A 20,512-nucleotide genomic window follows, 5' to 3' on the forward strand; every position below is an offset into this window, starting at 1 on the left:
CTCTCCACCCCAAAAACCTCGTGATCTCCTGGGAGAGGCAAAAAAACGGATAAAAACCCAGGTCCAATTCGGGAAAAAAAACAGTGCCAGTGACCTGGAGCCCATCTTGATCTCGGCTACAATTTGCAGGTTCTCCCGTTCACCATGTGAGTTTCCTCCAAGTGGTTTACTTCTTCCCACGTCCCAGAGATGAACAGGTTGCTAGACTAATCACCCAATTATAAGTTGCCCCCAGCGTGCAGACATGGAAGAATCTGTGTGGAGCTGTTGGGAATGGGATCAGTGTAAGATTGGGGTAAATCAGTGCTTGCTGCACTCATTGGTCTGCTGAGCCTGTTTCCATGCTGTGTGGACCCACGACTCACTTTGGATGCAACGTTGTACAGAGATCCCTTCTGCCATCTCGGGAGATGGGAAAGAGCCCAAGGCACCATTTCAGTGAGGAGCTGCGGGCTTCTCTCTGGTCTCCCGGTCAATCTTTATAACATCATCATAAAAGATCACCTCATCATTATCACATTATTGTTTGTGGCAGCGTGTTCTGCACAGTTTGGCTGTCTCATTTCCTACAAGCAAAAGCATTTTATAGGACTTTAGCGAGTACTCAGGCTATGAGTTATGCTTGAGAAATGCTTCTTTCTTTTAAAGATGAGTCAACTATAAAAAATCCAAATAATCTTTCCAAATGAACAACATTCAACAACATGAACAAGATACATAAGGCAGGCCGTGACTTCTGAGGTCCACCCTTGTGTGCTTGGTCAGGAATCCCCAGGGTCAGAGCTGCACAGGATATGCGGTTTCCTGAAGTTGGGCTCTCTCTATACTATAAAAATAGATCCAATGGTTAATCTGGAGTCCTGTGGGTTTAGCAAGCTGCTCCAAATTGTAGTTTACTTTGACTTAATGACAGGGTGAAACATAAGACAGTAAAAAGGAAGGATGTTAATTTCATCCTCTCAAGGAATAAAGCATGTTGATCAGTTGAACAGTTCCCATCTTGGGTGAGTTTGGATTCCTTGGAATTTAAAAGGTTAAGGGGAGGGGGCCTTTGATTGAAGTTGTCCAGATATTAATTGAGAAGCATTCAGTGAATGGGAGGTAACAATATCTGTTGATTGAGTAAGTCTAGGGCTGGAGGCATAGACCAAAGATTTAGAACAAAATCTGTCTCCCAAGCATAAAAAAAACAGATTGTTGGGGGATCTCAGAAGGTCAGGCAGTAAATGGGCAGATAATGTTTCAAGTCAGGTCCCTTGCAAAGCACAAATTAAGGTCAAGGGAACGGAAGGCGTGGGTGAGAGGTGAAGAAGCACAAGCAAGTTAATGCCAGTATTGATTATGGACCCATTATGTTGTAAGATGAAGTGAGGAAGAGAAACATTTCGTTGGAGATTCAGGGAAGCTTGGGTTGCTTTAAGTCATGGAAGTGGCGTGGGCCTGAGTTCCCTGTTCCCAGAATTTCAGCAGCAGTGAACAGTTTTTCAATCAGGTTTTTAAAAATATTCACTCGGTGAGAAGTCAGAAACTAGAAGTCTGAAATTTAATTTTTATTGACAATATAGCTGGGAGGAGATGAAGAGGCTTTGTTCCATTCATGGATTTGCCAGGTTCAGGAGGGCTCCACCTGAAAGACTGAACCCATCTCATTTGAAAAATGAATTAGAAATTGAATTTGGAATAGGGACCGGAGAATGAGGGCCACAGATAATGGGAGCAAAACTGTTCATTCAACGAGCTAGTAGAGGCAAAATGAACTACATGTGGCATTTCTCTACACTACAGATTTCTACATCAGAACATGTAAAGGCATTGAGCAAAGCACCAATAGTGTATTCTACCTGGAAAAAGCACTAGATAAATGCTAGTGTTTGCTATTGTGATTTCCACTGCCTTAATTGGGTTGTGGAGAGCATAGATTTCGGGGGGGGGGTGTGGTTGCAATCTTGACAAGTATTTCCATGCCCTTTATACAGTAAATGCTGCACTCTGGAGTCACAACATTAAGTCATAGTGTCATACAACATGGGTAAAAGCCCTTCAGCCCATTTCACCCATGCCCACAAGGTGTCTACCTCTGGTAGTCCCATGTGCCTGCATTTATAGACAATAGACAATAGGTGCAGGAGTAGGCCATTCGGCCCTTCGAGCCAGCACCGCCATTCAATGTGATCATGGCTGATCATCCCCAATCAGTACCCTGTTCCTGCCTTCTCCCCATATCCTCTGACTCCGCTATCTTTAAGAGCCCTATCCAGCTCTCTCTTGAAAGCATCCAGAGAACCTGCCTCCACCGCCCTCTGAAGCAGAGAATTCCACACTCACAACTCTCTGTGAGAAAAAGTGTTTCCTCGTCTCCGTTCTAAATGGCTTACACCTTATTCTTAAACTGTGGCCCCTGTTTCTGGACTCCCCCAACATCGGGAACTTGTTTCCTGCCTCCAGCGTGTCCAAACCCTTAACAATCTTATATGTTTCAATAAGATACCCTCTCATCCTTCTAAACTCCAGAGTGTACAAGCCCAGCTGCTTCATTCTCTCAGCATATGACAGTCCCGCCATCCCGGGAATTAACCTTGTAAACCTACGCTGCACTCTCTCAATAGCAAGAATGTCCTTCCTCAAATTAGGGGACCAAAACTGCAGACAATTCTCCAGGTGTGGTCTCGCTAGGGCTCTGAACAACTGCAGAATAACCTCTTTGCTCCTATACTCAACTCCTCTTGTTATAAAGGCCAACATGCCATTCGCTTTCTTCACTGCCTGCTGTACCTGCATGCTTACTTTCATAGACTGATGAGCAAGGCCCCCAGATCCCGCTGTACTTCCCCTTTTCCCAACTTGACGCCATTTAGATAGTAATCTGCATTCCTGTTTTTGCTACCAAAGTGGATAACCTCACATTTCTCCACATTAAACGTCATCTGCCATGCATCCGCCCACTCCCCCAACCTGTCCAAGTCACCCTGCATTTGACGCATATCTCTCTAAATCTTTCCTATCCATGTACCTGTCCAAATGTCTTTTGAATGCTGCAACTGTAGCCATATCTAGCAATCCGTCTGGCACTGGAGGTTGTGAACAGTACTGATGGCGGGTGGGTGCCAATCAAGTGAGTTCTTCAGACATAATTTATTGGCCAAAGTGAGAAATGTTCTACTTTATTTTAACTACAGCCCCTCAGAAAGCCTTGGGTGTTCACTTGCATTTTACACTGCTGGCTAGGGATGAATTTGCATGCATATCCAAGAGTAGAAAGGCCTGTTTTCTAGCTAGTATTCAATTGCTGCTGCCAAGTGTTAGCGCGTTGGAGAAGATTTCTTTCCAGCTGAAGCTGAAGAAAAATAACTTTGTTTGAAAATGTGGCTGTTCATCGATTGTCAATGGAGCCTGGTTTCTGTTTCAATGAGACTTTGAACTAAGACACTGACTACTTGGTCAGGTGAATATAAAAGACACATAGAGCTGGTCCAAAGAAGACCAGGAGAGTTATTTGAAACACTATTTGTCTCTTAACGACTTACTAAAACAGATTATATGATCATTATCAATTTATGGGAGCTTGCTATACCTAAATTGGCTGCTTTATTTCCTATGTTACCACAATGCCTATAGTCTAAACGTGACACTTTTAGACTAACATAGGAAATAAAGCAGCCAATTTAAGTATAGCAAGCTCCCATAAATCCCTATAGTCGAAACATGCCACATTGTTGAGATGATGAGAGCTGCCATCTAAAAGCCAGGAAAAAGTGTAATGAAGCTAACCAGCCTCCAGGGCATTGTTTGAATTATAGACCTTTAACGTGAGTTATGTCTCTGTTGTTTTCCCGTAGTCCCTGCCAGAATTGTGAAGGCGCCCACATCACAAAATGTCAGCTTTGGTTCTGAAGTGACTCTGCAGTGCAAAGCCGCCGGGTTTCCGATTCCCACCATCAAGTGGCTGGAGAATGGGAGAGCAGTGAGTCTCTTTTGTGCATTTTACGACCGTGTGTGCGACAGCCATATGTGAATTGCACTAATCCTTTCATAAGGTCTGAATTAGTAGAATTAGGCCATTCGACCCATCAAGTCTACTCTGCCATTCAATAATGGCTGATATCTCTCTCCCTCCTAACCCCATTTTCCTGCCTTCTCCCCATAACCTATGGAGAGAAGGCAGGTACAGGATACTGAGTTGGATGATCAGCCATGATCATATTGAATGGCGGTGCAGGCTCGAAGGGCCGAATGGCCTACTCCTGCACCTATTTTCTATGTTTCTATGTTAACCTCTGACACCTTTTGGCAGAAGAGTACGAGTTATGCTCCTGAAACTGTTGTTCCATCTCTGCAATTTTAGTTTAGTTTAGTTTAGAGATACTGCGCGAAAACAGGCCCTTCAGCTCACCGTGTCCGCGCCGAACAGCGGCCCCACACACTAACACTATCCTACACACACAAGGGTCCATTTTACATTTATAACAAGCTAATTAACCTACAAACCAGTACGTCTTTGGAATGTGGGAGTAAACCGAAGATCTCGGAGAAAAGCCACGCAGGTCACGGGGCGAACATCCAAACTTCGTGCAGAGAGCACCCGTAGTCAGGATCGAACCCGGGTCTCTGGCGCTGTAAGGCAGTAACTCTACTGCTGCGCCACTGTGCCGCCCCGTGCCGTGATAAATTAAAGTAATACCATGCGGAAATCCTTGGGTGAAAGGTTTTACTTTACAATTTTAACATCAGGCATTGTGTTCACAATCTTCACAGAATAATGAAGCCACAAGAGACTGTAGATGCTGTAATCATGCATAGAACATAAAGGGCTGGAGTTACTCGGCAGGTCAGGCCACATCCCTGGAGAACATGGATCGTCGACTTCTGAAGAAGTGTCCCGACCCGAAACATCGCCTATTTATATATCCTATAGAGATGCTGTCTGACCTGCTGAGTTACTCCAGCACCATATATGTTTTATTCCACAGAATAATATTTGGTGCAGACACAATGATATATTTTAAAAGGAAAATGGGGGAAAATGTGAAAGGGAATATTGGAAGCAGCCAGAGAGTGGGCCAAATGGCCTCCTCCTGCACTGTTTATTGTGATGAATATATACTCAGCCTTTAACATGTTGTTGGGGTTGATGCAGCCAGTAATTTCCCACAGGCAAGGGGACAAGCTCAGCTGCTAGCTTTTGGTTTCATGCCAAGGAAACATGAGGTAATAATCTAAGGCCACGGTGATGGGTTCATTGGGTTGGGGGCTGGACATCTACTCCACAAACAAAGCCCATTGGCAGACTTGGGGAGAGTTTATCCTGCCTCTGACCTCAGCGTTCACTCTCCTCCTTCTACAGTGTGGACTTCAAAAACTCCAGCCCTTCCAACCACCGGGGAATCTGTCCTTTAATCTCTGACATTGGCCTGATATCCCACTCCTTCCTGACGGTTCACCCTGTTCCAGCTGGCTATCTGATTCCTGTGGGGTCAGGGACTGGAGGCCAATGGTTGAAGCCTTCTGTTAGAATAACTGGATTACCTACTCTCTCTCTCTGACTCACTCGCTCACGCATTCATTTGCGCATTTTCTCACTCTCTCTCTCATACTCTCAAACATCCAAGCCCCGCTCTCTCCCTAGTTTATTTACTTTCACTTGTTCATGCTCTCACTCACACACTCTCACACTCCACTCGCACTTTCCGATGCTCTTTCTCTTTCGCGCGCAGACAAATTGAATTTATTAGAATTGGCACTTCACAAAACAACAGCTACTACCAGTAATTAGGGCTGTGTCATCTTCACACAGATGCACGCACACTTTTCAGGGAAATACTCCTTTAATACCTGTCATACAGATTGTAAAGTCTTCCACAGCCAGTTTCCAAATCTGAACAAGCGTGTGTTTTGTAACTCCATATTTTCCTTTGCCCCCTCTCCAGCTCCCCAAGGGGTCAATACAGAATCGAATCATGGGGGAGGTGATGGAGTCTCGTCTGCGTGTCTATATTACCAGGCCTTCGTTGTTCACCTGCTTAACGAATAACAAACACAATGAAGGAAGTACCACAGCAAAGGCCACTGCCACACTGGATATTGCAGGTCAGTCAAGAATACTAGATAGATAGATAGATAGATAGATAGATAGATAGATAGATAGATAGATAGATAGATAGATAGATAGATAGATAGATAGATAGATAGATAGATAGATAGATAGATAGATAGATAGATAGATAGATAGATAGATAGATAGATAGATAGATAGATAGATAGATATAGATAGATAGATAGATAGATAGATAGATAGATAGATAGATAGATAGATAGATAGATAGATAGATAGATAACGTTATTGTTGCATGTACCATGAAGGTACAGTGATATTCTTTGTCCTTACATACACGGAACACAAAAGAGTCGCGACAAGGCGCAGACAAGTAACCCTTAATATTGTTGGTCCCATCTTCGTCTCCCCCACCCCCAGGCCGAGCCCCCTTTGTTCTACGCAACCTCGGCCCCCAGGGACTCCGACCTCAGGCTCCACGTCCCTCCTCGTTCTTGGTCTGTACATATGTCTTGTTTCTTTTATGAATTTGTTTGATGCCAAACACACTGAGAGCCAATGTACAGATGGATGTTCTAAGAAAGGAATCTCCCTTACTGTGAAGGAATGATCGGAATTAAAAGTTGCTTCCTCCGTCCACAGCAGGGATTAGATTAATGGAAAATAGCAATCGCGTGAATAGGGTGGGTGGAGAGGCTCGGTACCCTCTGGCTGAAGAGTGGCAGACACTGTGTGGGTAGGATGTCCGGAGGTTCATCGAGTGAAGAGAGTCGCATATAGGTGCAGAGTGGCAGAGTGGCAGAAGTTGATTGAGTAGGGGGAGTGTCAGACACTGTCTGGGTGGAGGGTCTCAGACATAGTCTGAGGAGAAGGCGACAGACACTGCCTGGGTGGAGATGTCCAGACATTGGTTGAGTAGAGAATGCCAGATACTGGTGACTGGATGACCATGAACTCAGAGACACTGTTTGTTGTCATTGGCTTGTCATTCAGTGAATCTGTTTCCTCCATCTTTGCTTCCAACTCATTGGCTAGCATTGCAGTATCAATACTCCCTGTGGGCAATTAAAATCTCTTAATAATAACGTGTGGGAGGCCAAACGGCATTGTTTATGTCCTTAGCTGTGAAGTCAGAAGAAACTAACAGCTGGTAAAGATCCTCACATAAATTTGCCTGGCCTTTTTCCATTGTGCTGGCAATTTCTTTAACTTACCTCATGTTTGGCCCTATTTCACGATAATCACCATTAGATCATCGGCCTTGCGCCAAGACAATGTTGGGATGATTATTTCAAGAGCAAAACTTGCACAGTAATAAAATCCTTACTTGGGACCAAGCCTGCAAATATATTCTGCCTCACTTGGAAAAAGAGGGAAAAGAAAGGACATGCATTTCTATGGCATCTCACACATCTCTTTTGAACTCTTCCCAGCAATAAAGCACTATCAAAGTGTCGTCATTCGTTTGAAGTAGGACCTGTAGGTGCCAAACTGCTCCTAGTAAATTGCCCACTTCCAGCATTGTCGCTTCTTCCGAGGGCAGTGCCGGCAGTGAGAGAGCTGGAGAACACTGGGAGCAGGCCACTAAAGGTCATCACAGCACCCCATATAGGGGCAAACGGGAGATGCGGACTCGTCCAAGCACATCCAAACCAATAATCTGTCCTCCTGTAAAAGTGTTCCGTGTGAAGCCACGTGAACCTGAGCAACCTGCAGACCTGGGTGACAAGATCACAAATGACAAGATACATGGTGATGATACCAGGAACAAGACGGGGCCAATCAATAGGAAAGCCTGAACAGGCTGAGAAAGACACAAAGTGCTGGAGTAACTTAGTAGGTCAGACAGCATCCCTGGAGAACATGGATAGATGACATTTCAGGTCACGACCCTTCTTCAGACTGATTCTTCTTACTCTTGCCCCACTGAGCTCATCATCATGTACCTTGATTCCATCCTAGTCCCCCTTGTCCACTCCCTTTCCACCTACATCCTATACCTCAGATGCACTTAAACTCTTCGTTTTTAAGAAGGAACTGCAGATGCTGGAAAATCGAAGGTACACAAAAATGCTGGAGAAACTCAGCAGGTGCAGCAGCATCTATGGAGCGAAGGAAATAGGCAACGTTTCGGCCCGAAGCGTTGCCTATTTCCTTCGCTCCTTAGATGCTGCTGCACCCGCTGAGTTTCTCCAGCATTTTTGTGTACCTTCCACTTCAACTCTTCAATAGCTTTCCATTTCTAGGCCCCCATTGCCTTATCTTTACCAATGATGTCTAAATTCCCCTGCTTCTGAACAGGCTGGGGCTCTTCAGAGATGAAAGGGCTGCCACGTGACTTGCTCCTGTCCTTTAAAATTATACGTAAGATAGAAACTGAATTGATTCGCTTGTCCGCAGACTCTACTACTAGGGGTCAAAAACATAAGATAATATGATAAATATTGTATGCACTGCCGAGCTTGCCAAGTCTTCAACAGTACTTGTTAAATCTGCGATCCCAATCATTTACACAGACAAGGCCAATAGGAGCATGAATACATCACTACCCCCCACCACATGTCACACAGGATCCTGACATGGAGATGGATTATTGTTCCTTCATTGTCCCTGGATCTAACTCCTGGTGGTCTAACCCTGACTCAACAGTATAAGACACAAGAGATTGCAGATACTGGAGCAAAAAAACATTCTGCTGGAGGAACGCAATGGGTCAGACAGCATCTCTGAAGGGAAATGGACAGATGACGTTTTGAGTCAAGACCCTTCTTGCAACACTCTGCGAGAGCCTGTACCACGTGGAGAACAGTGGCTTGACAACCCAGCTCATCACCATCTTGCCAAGGGAAATCACTCATGGGCAATAAATGCAGCCCTTGTCTACATTGCAAGAATCTAAAGTATGTTTTTAAAAGAACGGAAGAAATTAATGTTTTTCTCTAAATGACGATTATGGATCTTAAAGGCTAGTGTTCCTTCCCATCCACATCAAACCTTAACAGATGGGCCTGAATCCAGCAACTGTGAATAAAAGCTCATGTCATGGTTGTGCCTTTCAGCACTTCAGGATGTGTCAAACGGCTTCACAGCTAATAATGTCATTTTGGAAAGTAGTCACAACTGGAGCACAGAAAGGTCACAGTAGCTCCTTAGCCTTTAGTTCATAAGTTCATAAGCATAGAATTAGACCATTCGGTCTATCAAGTCTACTACGCCATTTAATCATGGCTGATCTACCTCTCCCTCCAAATCCTATTCTCCTGCCTTCTCCCCATATTCCCTAACACCTGTACTAATCAAGAATCTATCTATCTATGCCTTAAAAATATCCATTGACGTGGCTTCCACAGCCTATATGGAATGAATTGTGACCTTTGTGCAATCCAGGGGGTTTTCCGAGGCAAAATTGGAGTCACTTTAGATCAACCATGCTGCAAAGTGGCTTATAGTTGAGATAATTTAGTCTTTAGATTTTAGAAATGCAGCTCGGATACAGGCCCTTCAGCCCACTGAGTCCATGCTGATCAACAATCACCCCGTACACTAACATTTTCCTACTCACGAGGGATAATTTACAATTTTAATGAAGTCAATTAACCTACAAACATGTACGTGTTTGGAGTATGGGAGGAAACCGGAGCACCCGGAAAAAACCCGTGCGGTCACAGGGAGAACATTCAAACTCTGTACAGACAGTACCCATAGTCAGGATCAAGGCAGCAACTCTACCACTGCGCCTCTGCGTCACCCTCAACAAATTGTTATGGGTGATGTTCAGCAATGAGCCCTTAGTTTAGTTTAGTTTAGAGATGCAAACAGGCCTTTCGACCCACCGAGTCCACGCCGACCAGCGATCTCCGCACACTAACACTATCCTAGGGACAATTTTACACTTATACCAAACCAATTAACCTACAAACCTGTACATCTTTGGAGTGTGGGAGAAATCCAAAGATCTCGGAGAAAACCCACGCAGGTCACGGGGAGAACATACAAACTCGTACAGACAGCACCCGTAATCAAGATCAAGTCCGGGTCTCCGGTGCTGCAAGCGCTATAAGGCAGCAACTCTACCGCTGCGCCATCGTGCCGCCATTCTCATTTACATAACAGGCTGGCATGCTTGAATGGAAGCCAGCCAGCCACCCCATTGCTTTATAAAACAAGCAACATAGACCAGGCAGCATAAATCCAAATGAAAATTCTGGAACGTCTGGCATTCATTTTGAGGAGCCACCTGACGCCAATCAAAACGATAGCCATTTATTTTTCCTTTCACATGTGTTTGATCTCTGGTTCAGCCCCTCTAGCAGCTGAACTGGTAGTGGCCTCACTGCTAACACTTGTTGTAGAACGTATAGCTCAAACAGCTGTCAATAGCTGAGGTATCAAAGGACAGAGAACACAAGGTGATTTCTGCTTTAATTCATCAACTCTATTATGATCTCGTCATGACTTTGATATGGTCACCCTGAAGATTTTGCCTTATCAGCTAGCTGGTTCAGAATGCATTAGCAACTCAGAGTATTGCCTTAATTCTATTCTAAGTCATAACATGAGCATTATGCAGCCAAATAAGCCCTGGCACTCACATTTTATTGTTCAATGATTGTTCTTTGCCTTATTGTACATGGAAGCAGCCTATTTGATGCACTCTGCATTTTCTACGCTGCACAGTATCGTCCCACATATTCTTCTCACCCCAGCAATATACCAACTTCCCTCACATTTATCCAGTTTCCCTTTAAATAAAACTCTTCTATCTTGTGGGAGCCATTTCCGCATTCTCATCACAATCTGAGGGTGAAGGGTGAAGGAGGTTTGCCTAAGTTCCATGCCGTATATGTTAATGACCATTTTATAGGTAATGCTCCTGTGTGCAGAAACATAAGTTCACAAGATGTTGGAGCAGTTGGCCATTCAGCCCTTCGAGTCATAACGTCAAAAGTGACCTTATCAGAATTAGGCCATTCGACCCAATAAGTCATAGGAACAGAATTAGGCCATTCAGCCCAACAAGTCTCAGAATTAAAGGGGCTCGCTTTTATAAAGGAGGTGAGGAGGAACGTCTTTAGTCAGAGGGTGGTTAATATGTGGAACTCATTGACACAGACGGCTGTGGAAGCCATCAGTGGATATTTTTAAAGCAGATAGAGACAAATTCTTGATTAGAATGGGTGTCAAGGGTTATGAGGAGAAAGCAGGAAAATGGGATTAGGAGGCAGAGATCAGCCATGATTGAATGGCGGAGCATACGCGATGGGCCAAATTCTACTCCTATAACTTGTGAACGAGAACTTGTGGAGTCTACTCCACCATTCAATCATGGCTGATCTATCTTTCCCTCTCAACCCCATTCTCCTGCCTTCTCCCCTCAAAATGGCATCGCTGTTTTTGCCTCATCGAAACGCTTCATAACTTTAAAGACAACTGCTGACTCATCCTTCAACCCTCTCTTTCCCCTGATGACCTCATCTGTGAAATGTGTTTTGCTTGCCCTCTTTGTTTGCAAGTCTCGCTCCACACAGCATTCTCGGTGCATCACAACAGATCGCTGAGCTCGGCCAAACCTTCTGCGATGCTTTTGATTTAAGAGCAGAGTTCGAGGGATAACAGCAAACTGTGCTGAATGTCACCACTTGATATCTTGTGATAGTTGGAGAAGAGCCAAAGGAATTAGTTAAAGCAGTAAGGGGTGGGTTGAGCGATTAAGAGATGCCATTGCCAAAGAAATTCTGGAACAAGGTAACATGTACATTGAAAGATTCATCATCAGTTCCAGGCACCGGCAAAAGTAATATGGATGTGAACTACCTGAAAATGTTTGTGCCCTTTCTGATATCAACACTGAGAAAAGGCATCTTTCTTACTCATGGTACAGTGGCTATCCAGAGAAATTATTAATAGAACTAACTATTGAAGAAGGTTATTCAGTCCACTGTGCCTCTCAAGGAACTGCCAAATACTTAGACTTAGAATATACCTCCTCCAAATATTTTATCCTATTCCCTTTCTCAAGGTACCATTGAATCTGCTTCCCTTTCAATCCCAATTGGATCAACTCACCAAGTACAACAAAAATTACTTTTCCAATCATCCTGGTCTCCACACAGCCATCAAAACACTTATTGAAATGTAGTCATTGTATTATGCACTTGCAGTAGCCAATTCATATATAACAAGCTTCCGTAACAAAGCAAGGTGACTCTTTCCAGTTAATGTGCTTTAGTGCTGTTGATTCAGGAATAAATAACATTTCAGGACATCAGGAGGAAATTCCCTGAACCATTGAGGAACAAGAAATTATGCTTGCTGTACTGACCAATATTTATCTTCAATATTTCTCAGCTACCATCCCCCACACCCCTCACATACACATCTTCCTCCCACTCCCCCGTCACCCAGTTCCTTTCCCGTCCTCCATCCACTCAGCTCTTTAATCCCCAATTTTCCTTTCCCCCTGTGCCTCCCCTCCCCCTCCACCCCCCGTAACCTTCCACTTACTATCCCTCCCCCTGGTTTTACGTCACTCCTCCTTTTCCGTCCTTATCAGATTCCACCCCTTTGTATCCATTTCACCTCTCGATCTTATTACTCTCTACACCCATCTCCAATCACCCTTCCTCACCTGAATCATGCCAGTATTTGCCCCACCCCTTCATCTAACCTCTCTTTGCCCTCTACACGATCATGGGATCCAACCCAAAGTGCTGCCTGTCCACAGATGCTGCCTGGCCTGTTGAGCTCTTCCAGCACTTGTTTTTTTTGTAATCCTTTAATACGGTGGTTCTTAACCTGGGGGTCAGGACCCCCCCATGGGGGGTAATTTGGGGCTTTGCCGGGGGACATGAAGGGGTCATAAATAACATATCCATTTGTTGAGTACATTTTTAGGAACCTAACAGTGGTACATACCATATACAATAGTTTGTTCGCGTATGCGTGTACGTAGCACCAAAAAAGTTAAGAACCACTGCTTTAATGCATGTTTTAATGCATGTTTTAATGCAGAAAATCTGGTTAGTTTCCTTTAACCTTCCTGTTGTAAGATCCATGTTGCAATTGATTTGTTAAATTTCAATAAGCACACAGCAATATGGGGAGAAGATAAGGCCTAGCCCTAAACAATTTAATGGAATAGAATAGCGATGACGATTAGATTTGCCACTGTCTAGAATTCCCAGCTGGGCAGCAGATGCATGAAGTGGCCTTTGAATGCAGAGTGAGTTTAAAAGATGGAATCTTTTAACCAAAGCACAGTGCTGATTAAAGGTCTGGTTTTTAAATCAGATCAGGATTTATTCTTTAAATCAAAACCTGGAGAACAGAACCTTTGTGGTTAACTGAACCAAAGTTGCTCTTTTGCAAGTTGCCATCTTCAACCGGGTTTCTGAGCATTCTCAGTGAGTGGGATCTTACTGCTGAGAGCGCAGCATGTCAGAAGTGACGGGCTGTGTGAAGAAATGTTCATAAACCGGCAGCTGAACCAAATCCTCGCCTAGATTTCCAAAGAATACTGAGGCCTAGTTCTTCAGAGAGTGAATACTTAGTCAGTGTACGCCTTGCCTCCTGAAGTTATTGACCATTCAAACAAGAATCTAGTTTACATTGGTAGAGCACGTGTCACAGCTGCAGGAAACATTGAAGAGCTTTGCAATCATTGGAATAAATGTTTAAAGTGCAAGTGCTGCCAAATGTGGGAATCAATGCCAATTTGTGCATAACAAGCTCCCATAAAGAGAAATGCAATTAGACTGTTTAATCTATTTAGATTATGTTTTTTTCAGGGGTAAATGTTGCCCAGGATATATGAGATAATGTTCCTGCTATTTTGTGAAGTAACACAGAGGGGTTCACAGAGTCAAAAGGACCTCCATTTAGTCACCCAAGCACAGTACAGCATTCCTTACTCAGATTTATCCACTCAAATCCTGGCTTGGGATTTGAACCAACAGACTTTTAGATGCACAGAATTTATTGCCCAGAGTAGGGGAATCGAGGTCCAGAGGACAAAGGTTCAAGGTGAAGGGGAAAAGATTTAATAGGAATCTGAGAGGTAACTTTCTCACACAAAGGGTGGTGGGTGTATGGAACAAGCTGCAAGAGGAGGTAGTTGAGGCAGGGACTATCCCAATGTTTAAGAAACAGACAGGTACATGGATAGGACTTTTGGAGGGATATGGACCAAACGCAGGCAGTTGGGACGAGTGTAACTGGGGCATGTTGTCCGGTGTGGGCTAGTTGGGCCTAAGGGCCTGTTTCCACACTGTATCACTCTATGACTCTATGACTCTATGACTGATAAACAAGCATGCTACCCACTGGCTGATTGGATTGGTATTCTTGGAATCCAGTGTGGAGGCCGTGACTGAGAGTTGTGGTGATTAGAAATGGCACAGGGTTGGGAGCAGCAGAAAGTTGTTATGAAAAAGGGCATGCAGTGAGATACTGAACCTGCAAAAATTTAATTCAGAAAATAATTTAATGTATTTTCGTTAGATGTTTCTGAACCGTGGTCTGTTGTTAAATCGGCTTTTCCTCTGGACAAGTGTGAAGTGTTGTATTTTAGAAAATCAAAAAGGAACATAGAACATAGCACAGGTGCAGGCCCTTCGGCCCACAATGTTTGTGCTGAACGCCACGATGAACTGATCTCATCTGCCTGTACATGATCTACTGTATATCCTTATTCCCTGCACTTCCACGCACGTATCTAAAAGCCTCTCAAATAACAGTATCATATCTGTCTTCACCACCACCCCTGACAGTGTGTTCCAGGCCCCCACCACACGCGGTGTAAAGAAAACTTGCCCCGAACATCTCCATTGAACTTTCCCCATCTCATGCCTTTAAGTGGGCGTGACTTTGAATATAAATGTTTGGAAGATATGTGTAGGGAGGAACTGCAGATGCTGGTTTAAACCGAAGATAGACACAAAAAGCTGGAGTAACTCAGCAGCTCAGACAGCATCTCTGGAGAAAAGGAATAGGTGATCTTTCGGGCCGAGACAATTCTCCAGACAGATATGTTGGAACATAGAAGAGATGGTGCAGCTATATGAAAGTTTATTTGGGTCCCTACTTTGAGTATTGTATGCAGTCCTGATCACCACACTTTAGGAAGGATGTGAAGGCATTAGAATGAATCCATTGGTAGAAGATGTTTACCAGAATGTTATCTGGATTGGAGTGTATTAGTTGTAAGGAGAGGATGGACAAACTAGAATTGTTTTCTCTGGAGCATTGCAGGCTGAGAGGCGACCTGAGAGAAGTATATAAAATGATAACAGGTGAAGATAGGGAAGATAGTCAGAGTCCTTTTCAGAATCAGAATCAGAATCAGATTTTATTCGCCAAGTATGTTTTGCAACATACGAGGAATTTCACTGGCCAGGTCAGTCATACAATTAAAAGCAACAGACTCAAAAACATATTTTAACATGAACATCCACCACAGTGACTCCTACACATTCCTCACTGTGATGGAAGGCGAAATAAAGTTCAAGTCCTTCCTTTTGTTCTTCCTCGGTCGGGGGCCTCGAGCGCTCCGTTGACGGGATGATCTTTACTCCCGTAGCCGGCGGTGTTCGGGCCCTCCGTGTTGAGGCGATCCGCTCCCGCATCGGGGGATTGTCAGCTCCCCCGCGCCGGGCGATCGAACCTCGTGTCAGGGCTGGTCAAACCTTCTGCGGCGTTGGAGCTCCAGACTAGCCTCTCCCGAGACTGCAAGCCCTAGACGGTAAGTCCGCAGGCCGCGGTGGGAGCGATCCCAGGCAAGGGATCTGCTCCGATGTTAAGTCCGCGCCCCGCGGTGGGGCTTACAACTGTCCGAGGAGGCCTCCAGCTCCAGCGATGCTAGGCCGTAGAGCCCGGAGAATGTGATCCGAAAATTGATCACATCTCCGGGAAGGTAGGAACTTGAAAAAAAGTTTCCCCCGATCCCCTCCCCCCTCCCCCCACATAAAACAAACCGAAGAACATTAAAACAAACTTTTATCAAATGCTAAAAATAACTAAAAGATGAAAAACGAACAAACTGCTGGCAGGGCTGCCATCTTCCTGGCGCCCCTGGTGGTTTTTTGGAAAGTAGAAATGAGGGATATAGATCATGTGCAAGCAGATGCGATTAGTTTAATTTGGTATCATGTTAAATGCAGACATTGTGGGCTGAAATGCCAGTTCCTTTAGCTGTACTGTTCTATGTTCTATGTCATATCCGCACTCAATAATTAAGAAAGCAGACAAATAAATAGTCAATCATCATCAGAGTCTTGAGGGTCTTTTGACTAGTTTCAGATCACTACTGAAGAATATGTTTTCAAACATCAGTCTCGTGCCCTCAGTTAGTTCAGTATCTTTTTTATTGAACTCCTCGTGATACAAACTTTCAACAGAACTCCAGTCTTGAATGGATTTTCAAAGTTTACTGCTTAGATCGCTGCTTCCAGTCACAGGCTAGGATAATGTCACCAAGTGGTGCTTTGCTGCAAGATCCAGTTATGCACTGCCTGCAAGTACTTCCCACCCCCTCTACATTTAAGGATGTGTTAAGGATATAGCACATCTGACCTCCAATCCCCTCTGCGCAACCTCGGAAAATCTGATGTTTAGTCACAGTGTTTGGTTGCCTGTACAACTGTCCAACCAGTGCTAGGGCCCCTTAGTTACATGCACACACACGCATACTTGTATATACACATGCACGCACACACTCTCACACGATTGGAGATCTGAACGGATTTGAGTGCAACACACACACATATACAAACAAGGTGCTCTGTAACACAGCACCCACAGGCCTACATACAGATCCAAACAGCTCACTGTGCAATCTAATACACAAACACACACAATCTGAATAGTGCAGGCATTTCAAGTTTTCACACACACACTTTAATTTGTTGTCATTAATGGATAAAATCCTGACTTTTTACTTCTTTCTTTCTTTCTTGGATTCACCATGCCGGGTCTCCAATGCAACCTGCCACTTCCCAGTAGAATGGAGGTAAGAGTTTTGAGTTGTCCTGCAAGAGTCACTTTTAATTTCCTGAGCAACTCTGCCACATTGCCTAAGTGTGAATGCGTTGTGTTAACACTGACAGTAACCCGTCTGTTGAATGTGGTATTTGCCAAAGGAACCGATGGGTAGCAATTTAAGTCTGAGACAAACTGAGGGGGTTTTAACTCACACAGCTAACAGCAAAGGGTCGATTGCCTGCTGGAGAGAATGGCTGTGACGGTGAAGATTATTTGTCCGTGGCTCGCACTGTTGTGCCGATCAGTTATCAGATGCCTTCTCTTTTGTCACAAAATGTTTTTATTGGCCTCATTTATTTTCCAGGCTTGTCCAAAGTGAAATAAATAATGTTTAAGTGGAATTAAGTCGGGGAGTTAGGCGTTGAGCCAGCAACTGGATGCTTTATTTTGTTCTTGTAGTTTAGCGCTCGAGGTTACGGCCCGGTCAGGAAATGCTGAGACCACAAGAGGACAACAGCTTCAGCTGTTTCCAGCTGGCCTGCACTCCTTGCCTTCCCCCACTTAGCTCTAAGCTTGCAGTCTCCACATCTAGGGTGTATGTTAGTGTCTGCTTGTCAAGGCTGCACGCTGTCCAAGTGTAACACCCGACTTTGGTGAAAGCGCAACGGAAAGAAATCTCCCATTTCCTGAGGACGACGGGTTCTTTAAAGGACGCGTTATAGTATCATGCAGCACAAAAATAGGCCCGTTGGCCCACTATGTCCATGGTCACCATCAAGCATCTATACTACTCTAATCCCATTAACCAACACTTGGTCAGAAGCCTACTATGCTTTGACGGTTGAGTGCATCTCCAGATGCCAGATAAATGCTTGTGAAAGTTTTGTAACTCAGAAGGTGGTCTGTATCTGGCACAAGCTGCCAGAGGAAGCTGTAGAAGTGGATACAATCACGACTTTCAAAAGACATTTTGATAGATATACAGATGGGAATTATTTAGAGGCCTTTGGGCCAAATGCAGGCAAATGGAACTAGCCCAGTATGTCAGTCTGGTTGCATTGACAGGTTGGGCCAAAGATTCTGTTTCCATGCTGTGTAGCTCTGTGACGAAATGCACAGAAGCAGATTTATGTTTAAATGCCATGAGGTGCCGGAGACACCAACCCACTGCCCCAGAGTCCCACCCCCTCCAAATCCATGAGATCTACAGCTCTTCAACCCCCACGATTTCTATACTCCTCCAGTTCTGGCCACATGGATGTTGCTGAATATAATTGCATCGCCATTGTGCCCTTGCATTCATTTCCTGATGCCACAAATCTCCTTCATACTCTGCCTCCCTCTCTCCTTCCCATAGACTATTCCTAAAACCCACGTATTTAACCAAGAATCAATCGCCTGTTCCAATATCTCCTTTTCCTGGTTTGATGGCAACATTTAAAGATGCTCTATGATTATTGGATTTGAAGGTCCTTCTCAGTATTATTGCCTGACCTGTAACATAGCAGGTTTAAATGGAATACAATTTGTGCAGGATCCAACAGGGAAACATTACTTCAACAGGGAACATTAACAGGGAAAAAAACAGGGAAAATTACTTCATCAGAATATCAACTCCGCTCCAAAGAGTAAAAGCTGAAATCTAAGTCTCTTGTATCGTATTTATAGTTCCAATCTAATAAACTAGTGTTAAATGCAAACAGAAACTTCAAGACATAAAAAGTAAATCAACAAACATTTATAAAGAAGGGGAAAGAATGGTGGTTGCTGTTTTGCAAGGGCTTTTTTTGGGAGATTTGTGGAAATGCTGGTGTGAGCCACTTCTGCACAGTTCTTACACACCATCTGCCTGCGTCCGAAAGGATGGATCAATAAAATCACATGAGGTCAAAGTGAGTTTGCCTCAGTTTGTAACAAATGACATACTTGGATGAAGTGTTTGGAGGGAGAGGGTGTGTCACAACGCACAAGTATTTTACCTGGTGAGACGCAGGAGGAGCCGGGCCCGGCAGCATCCCATAGAGCCCGAAGCCTCCGTGACGCAACTAGTCCCTCAGAACGGATTTCCGGAGAAGGTTCGAGTCAAATGTCCACAGGCCTGCAAGGCGGCAGTCTGGCATCAGTTCGATGAGGATGTCGACAAGGCACTAGAAGCAACTGCGAAGGGAGGTGTGGATCGAAGGCTGCGGACAATGACGACAATCATCGTCAGCCTAGCTGTGGAAAGGTTTGGAGCAGTGGAGACGACGCTTTCACCATGAACCAAAGAGCAGCAAAAATCCACAAGATCCGGCAGGAGCTGAAGTCCCTCAAGAAGCAGTTTAAAGAGGCCAGCGAAGAGCAATGTCCCCCCTTGGCTGAGCTACGAGCCATCCTGAGGAAGAAGCTGCTGACCCTCCGTAGAGCTGAGTGGCACAGAAGACGCCAGAAGGACAGAGCCAGGAAGCGAGCATCCTTCAGAGCCAATCTCTTCGGCTTCACCAAACAACTGCTAGGGCAGAAGCGCAGTGGGAGTTTGGCTTGCTCTAAGGAGGAGACCGACCGGCACCTACAGCAACTCCGTCAGGCAGCAGGAGCTGGGCCAGTGCAACATCCGGCACCTACAGTAACTCCGTCAGGCAGCAGGGGCTGGGCCAGTGCAACATCCGGATAAAATCAACTCCTCCCATCAAGGAATTTGATAGTAGAGAGCCACTCCCGAAAGAGGTCCAGGACGTTGTGAAGAGAGCAAGAGCTGGCTCAGCCCCTGGCCCGAGCGGAGTCCCCCACAGGGTCTACAAGAACTGCCCCTTGTTACTGAAACGGCTGTGGAAGATCCTGAAAGTCATCTGGAGGAGAGGTAAAGTGACGCAGCAGTGGCGATTCGCTGAAGGAGCCTGGATCCCAAAGGAAGAAGATTCCAAGAAGATCGATCAGTTCAGGATCATCTCCTTGCTAAGCGTTGAAGTCAAGATCTTCTTCAGCATAGTGGCGAGGCGGCTGACCAACTTCCTCTCCAGCAATGGCTACATCGACAGCTCAGTGCAAAAGGGAAGCTTACCTGGAATGCAGGGGTGTCTAGAGCACACGGGAGTGGTGACCCAGCTCATCAGAGAAGCCAGGGAGAACAAGGGAAACCTGACAGTGCTGTGGCTTGACCTGGCCAACGCCTACGGCTCCATCCCGCACAAGCTGATCCAGACAGTCATGGCCAAGCATCATGTGCTTGGCCAAGTGGCAGATCTCATCCTGGACTATTACAACCAGTTCAGCATGAGAGTCTCATCAGGGTCAGTAACATCATTAGCACAGACTGGAGGTTGGGATCATCACAGGCTGTACCATCTCTGTGATCCTTGTTGCCTTGGCGATGAACATGGTCGTCAAGTCTGCTGAGCCAGAGTGCCGGGGCCCTCGGACCAAGTCAGGAATGCGCCAACCACCAATCAGAGCCTTCATGGACGACCTGACTCGGGGAAGAGCTGGTTTGGGAACCTTTCCAACACC

At 45.0% G+C, this 20,512-nt stretch overlaps 1 protein-coding gene across 3 annotated transcripts in view; it reads left to right on the plus strand.

Moving 5' to 3' along the window:
• The window catches only part of musk (muscle associated receptor tyrosine kinase), a 141,834-nt gene that overhangs the window by 46,488 nt on the left and 74,834 nt on the right, over positions 1–20,512 (plus strand). For all 3 annotated transcript variants that reach the window (XM_033018160.1, XM_033018161.1, XM_033018162.1), the window contains 3 exons: positions 3,837–3,961; positions 5,925–6,084; positions 17,048–17,054. In XM_033018160.1, coding sequence (XP_032874051.1) covers positions 3,837–3,961; positions 5,925–6,084; positions 17,048–17,054 — 292 coding nt within the window. The remainder of the gene's footprint in view (positions 1–3,836; positions 3,962–5,924; positions 6,085–17,047; positions 17,055–20,512) is intronic.

Source organism: Amblyraja radiata, chromosome 3 (assembly GCF_010909765.2).
Source record: "Amblyraja radiata isolate CabotCenter1 chromosome 3, sAmbRad1.1.pri, whole genome shotgun sequence".
Lineage (NCBI taxonomy): Eukaryota > Metazoa > Chordata > Chondrichthyes > Rajiformes > Rajidae > Amblyraja > Amblyraja radiata.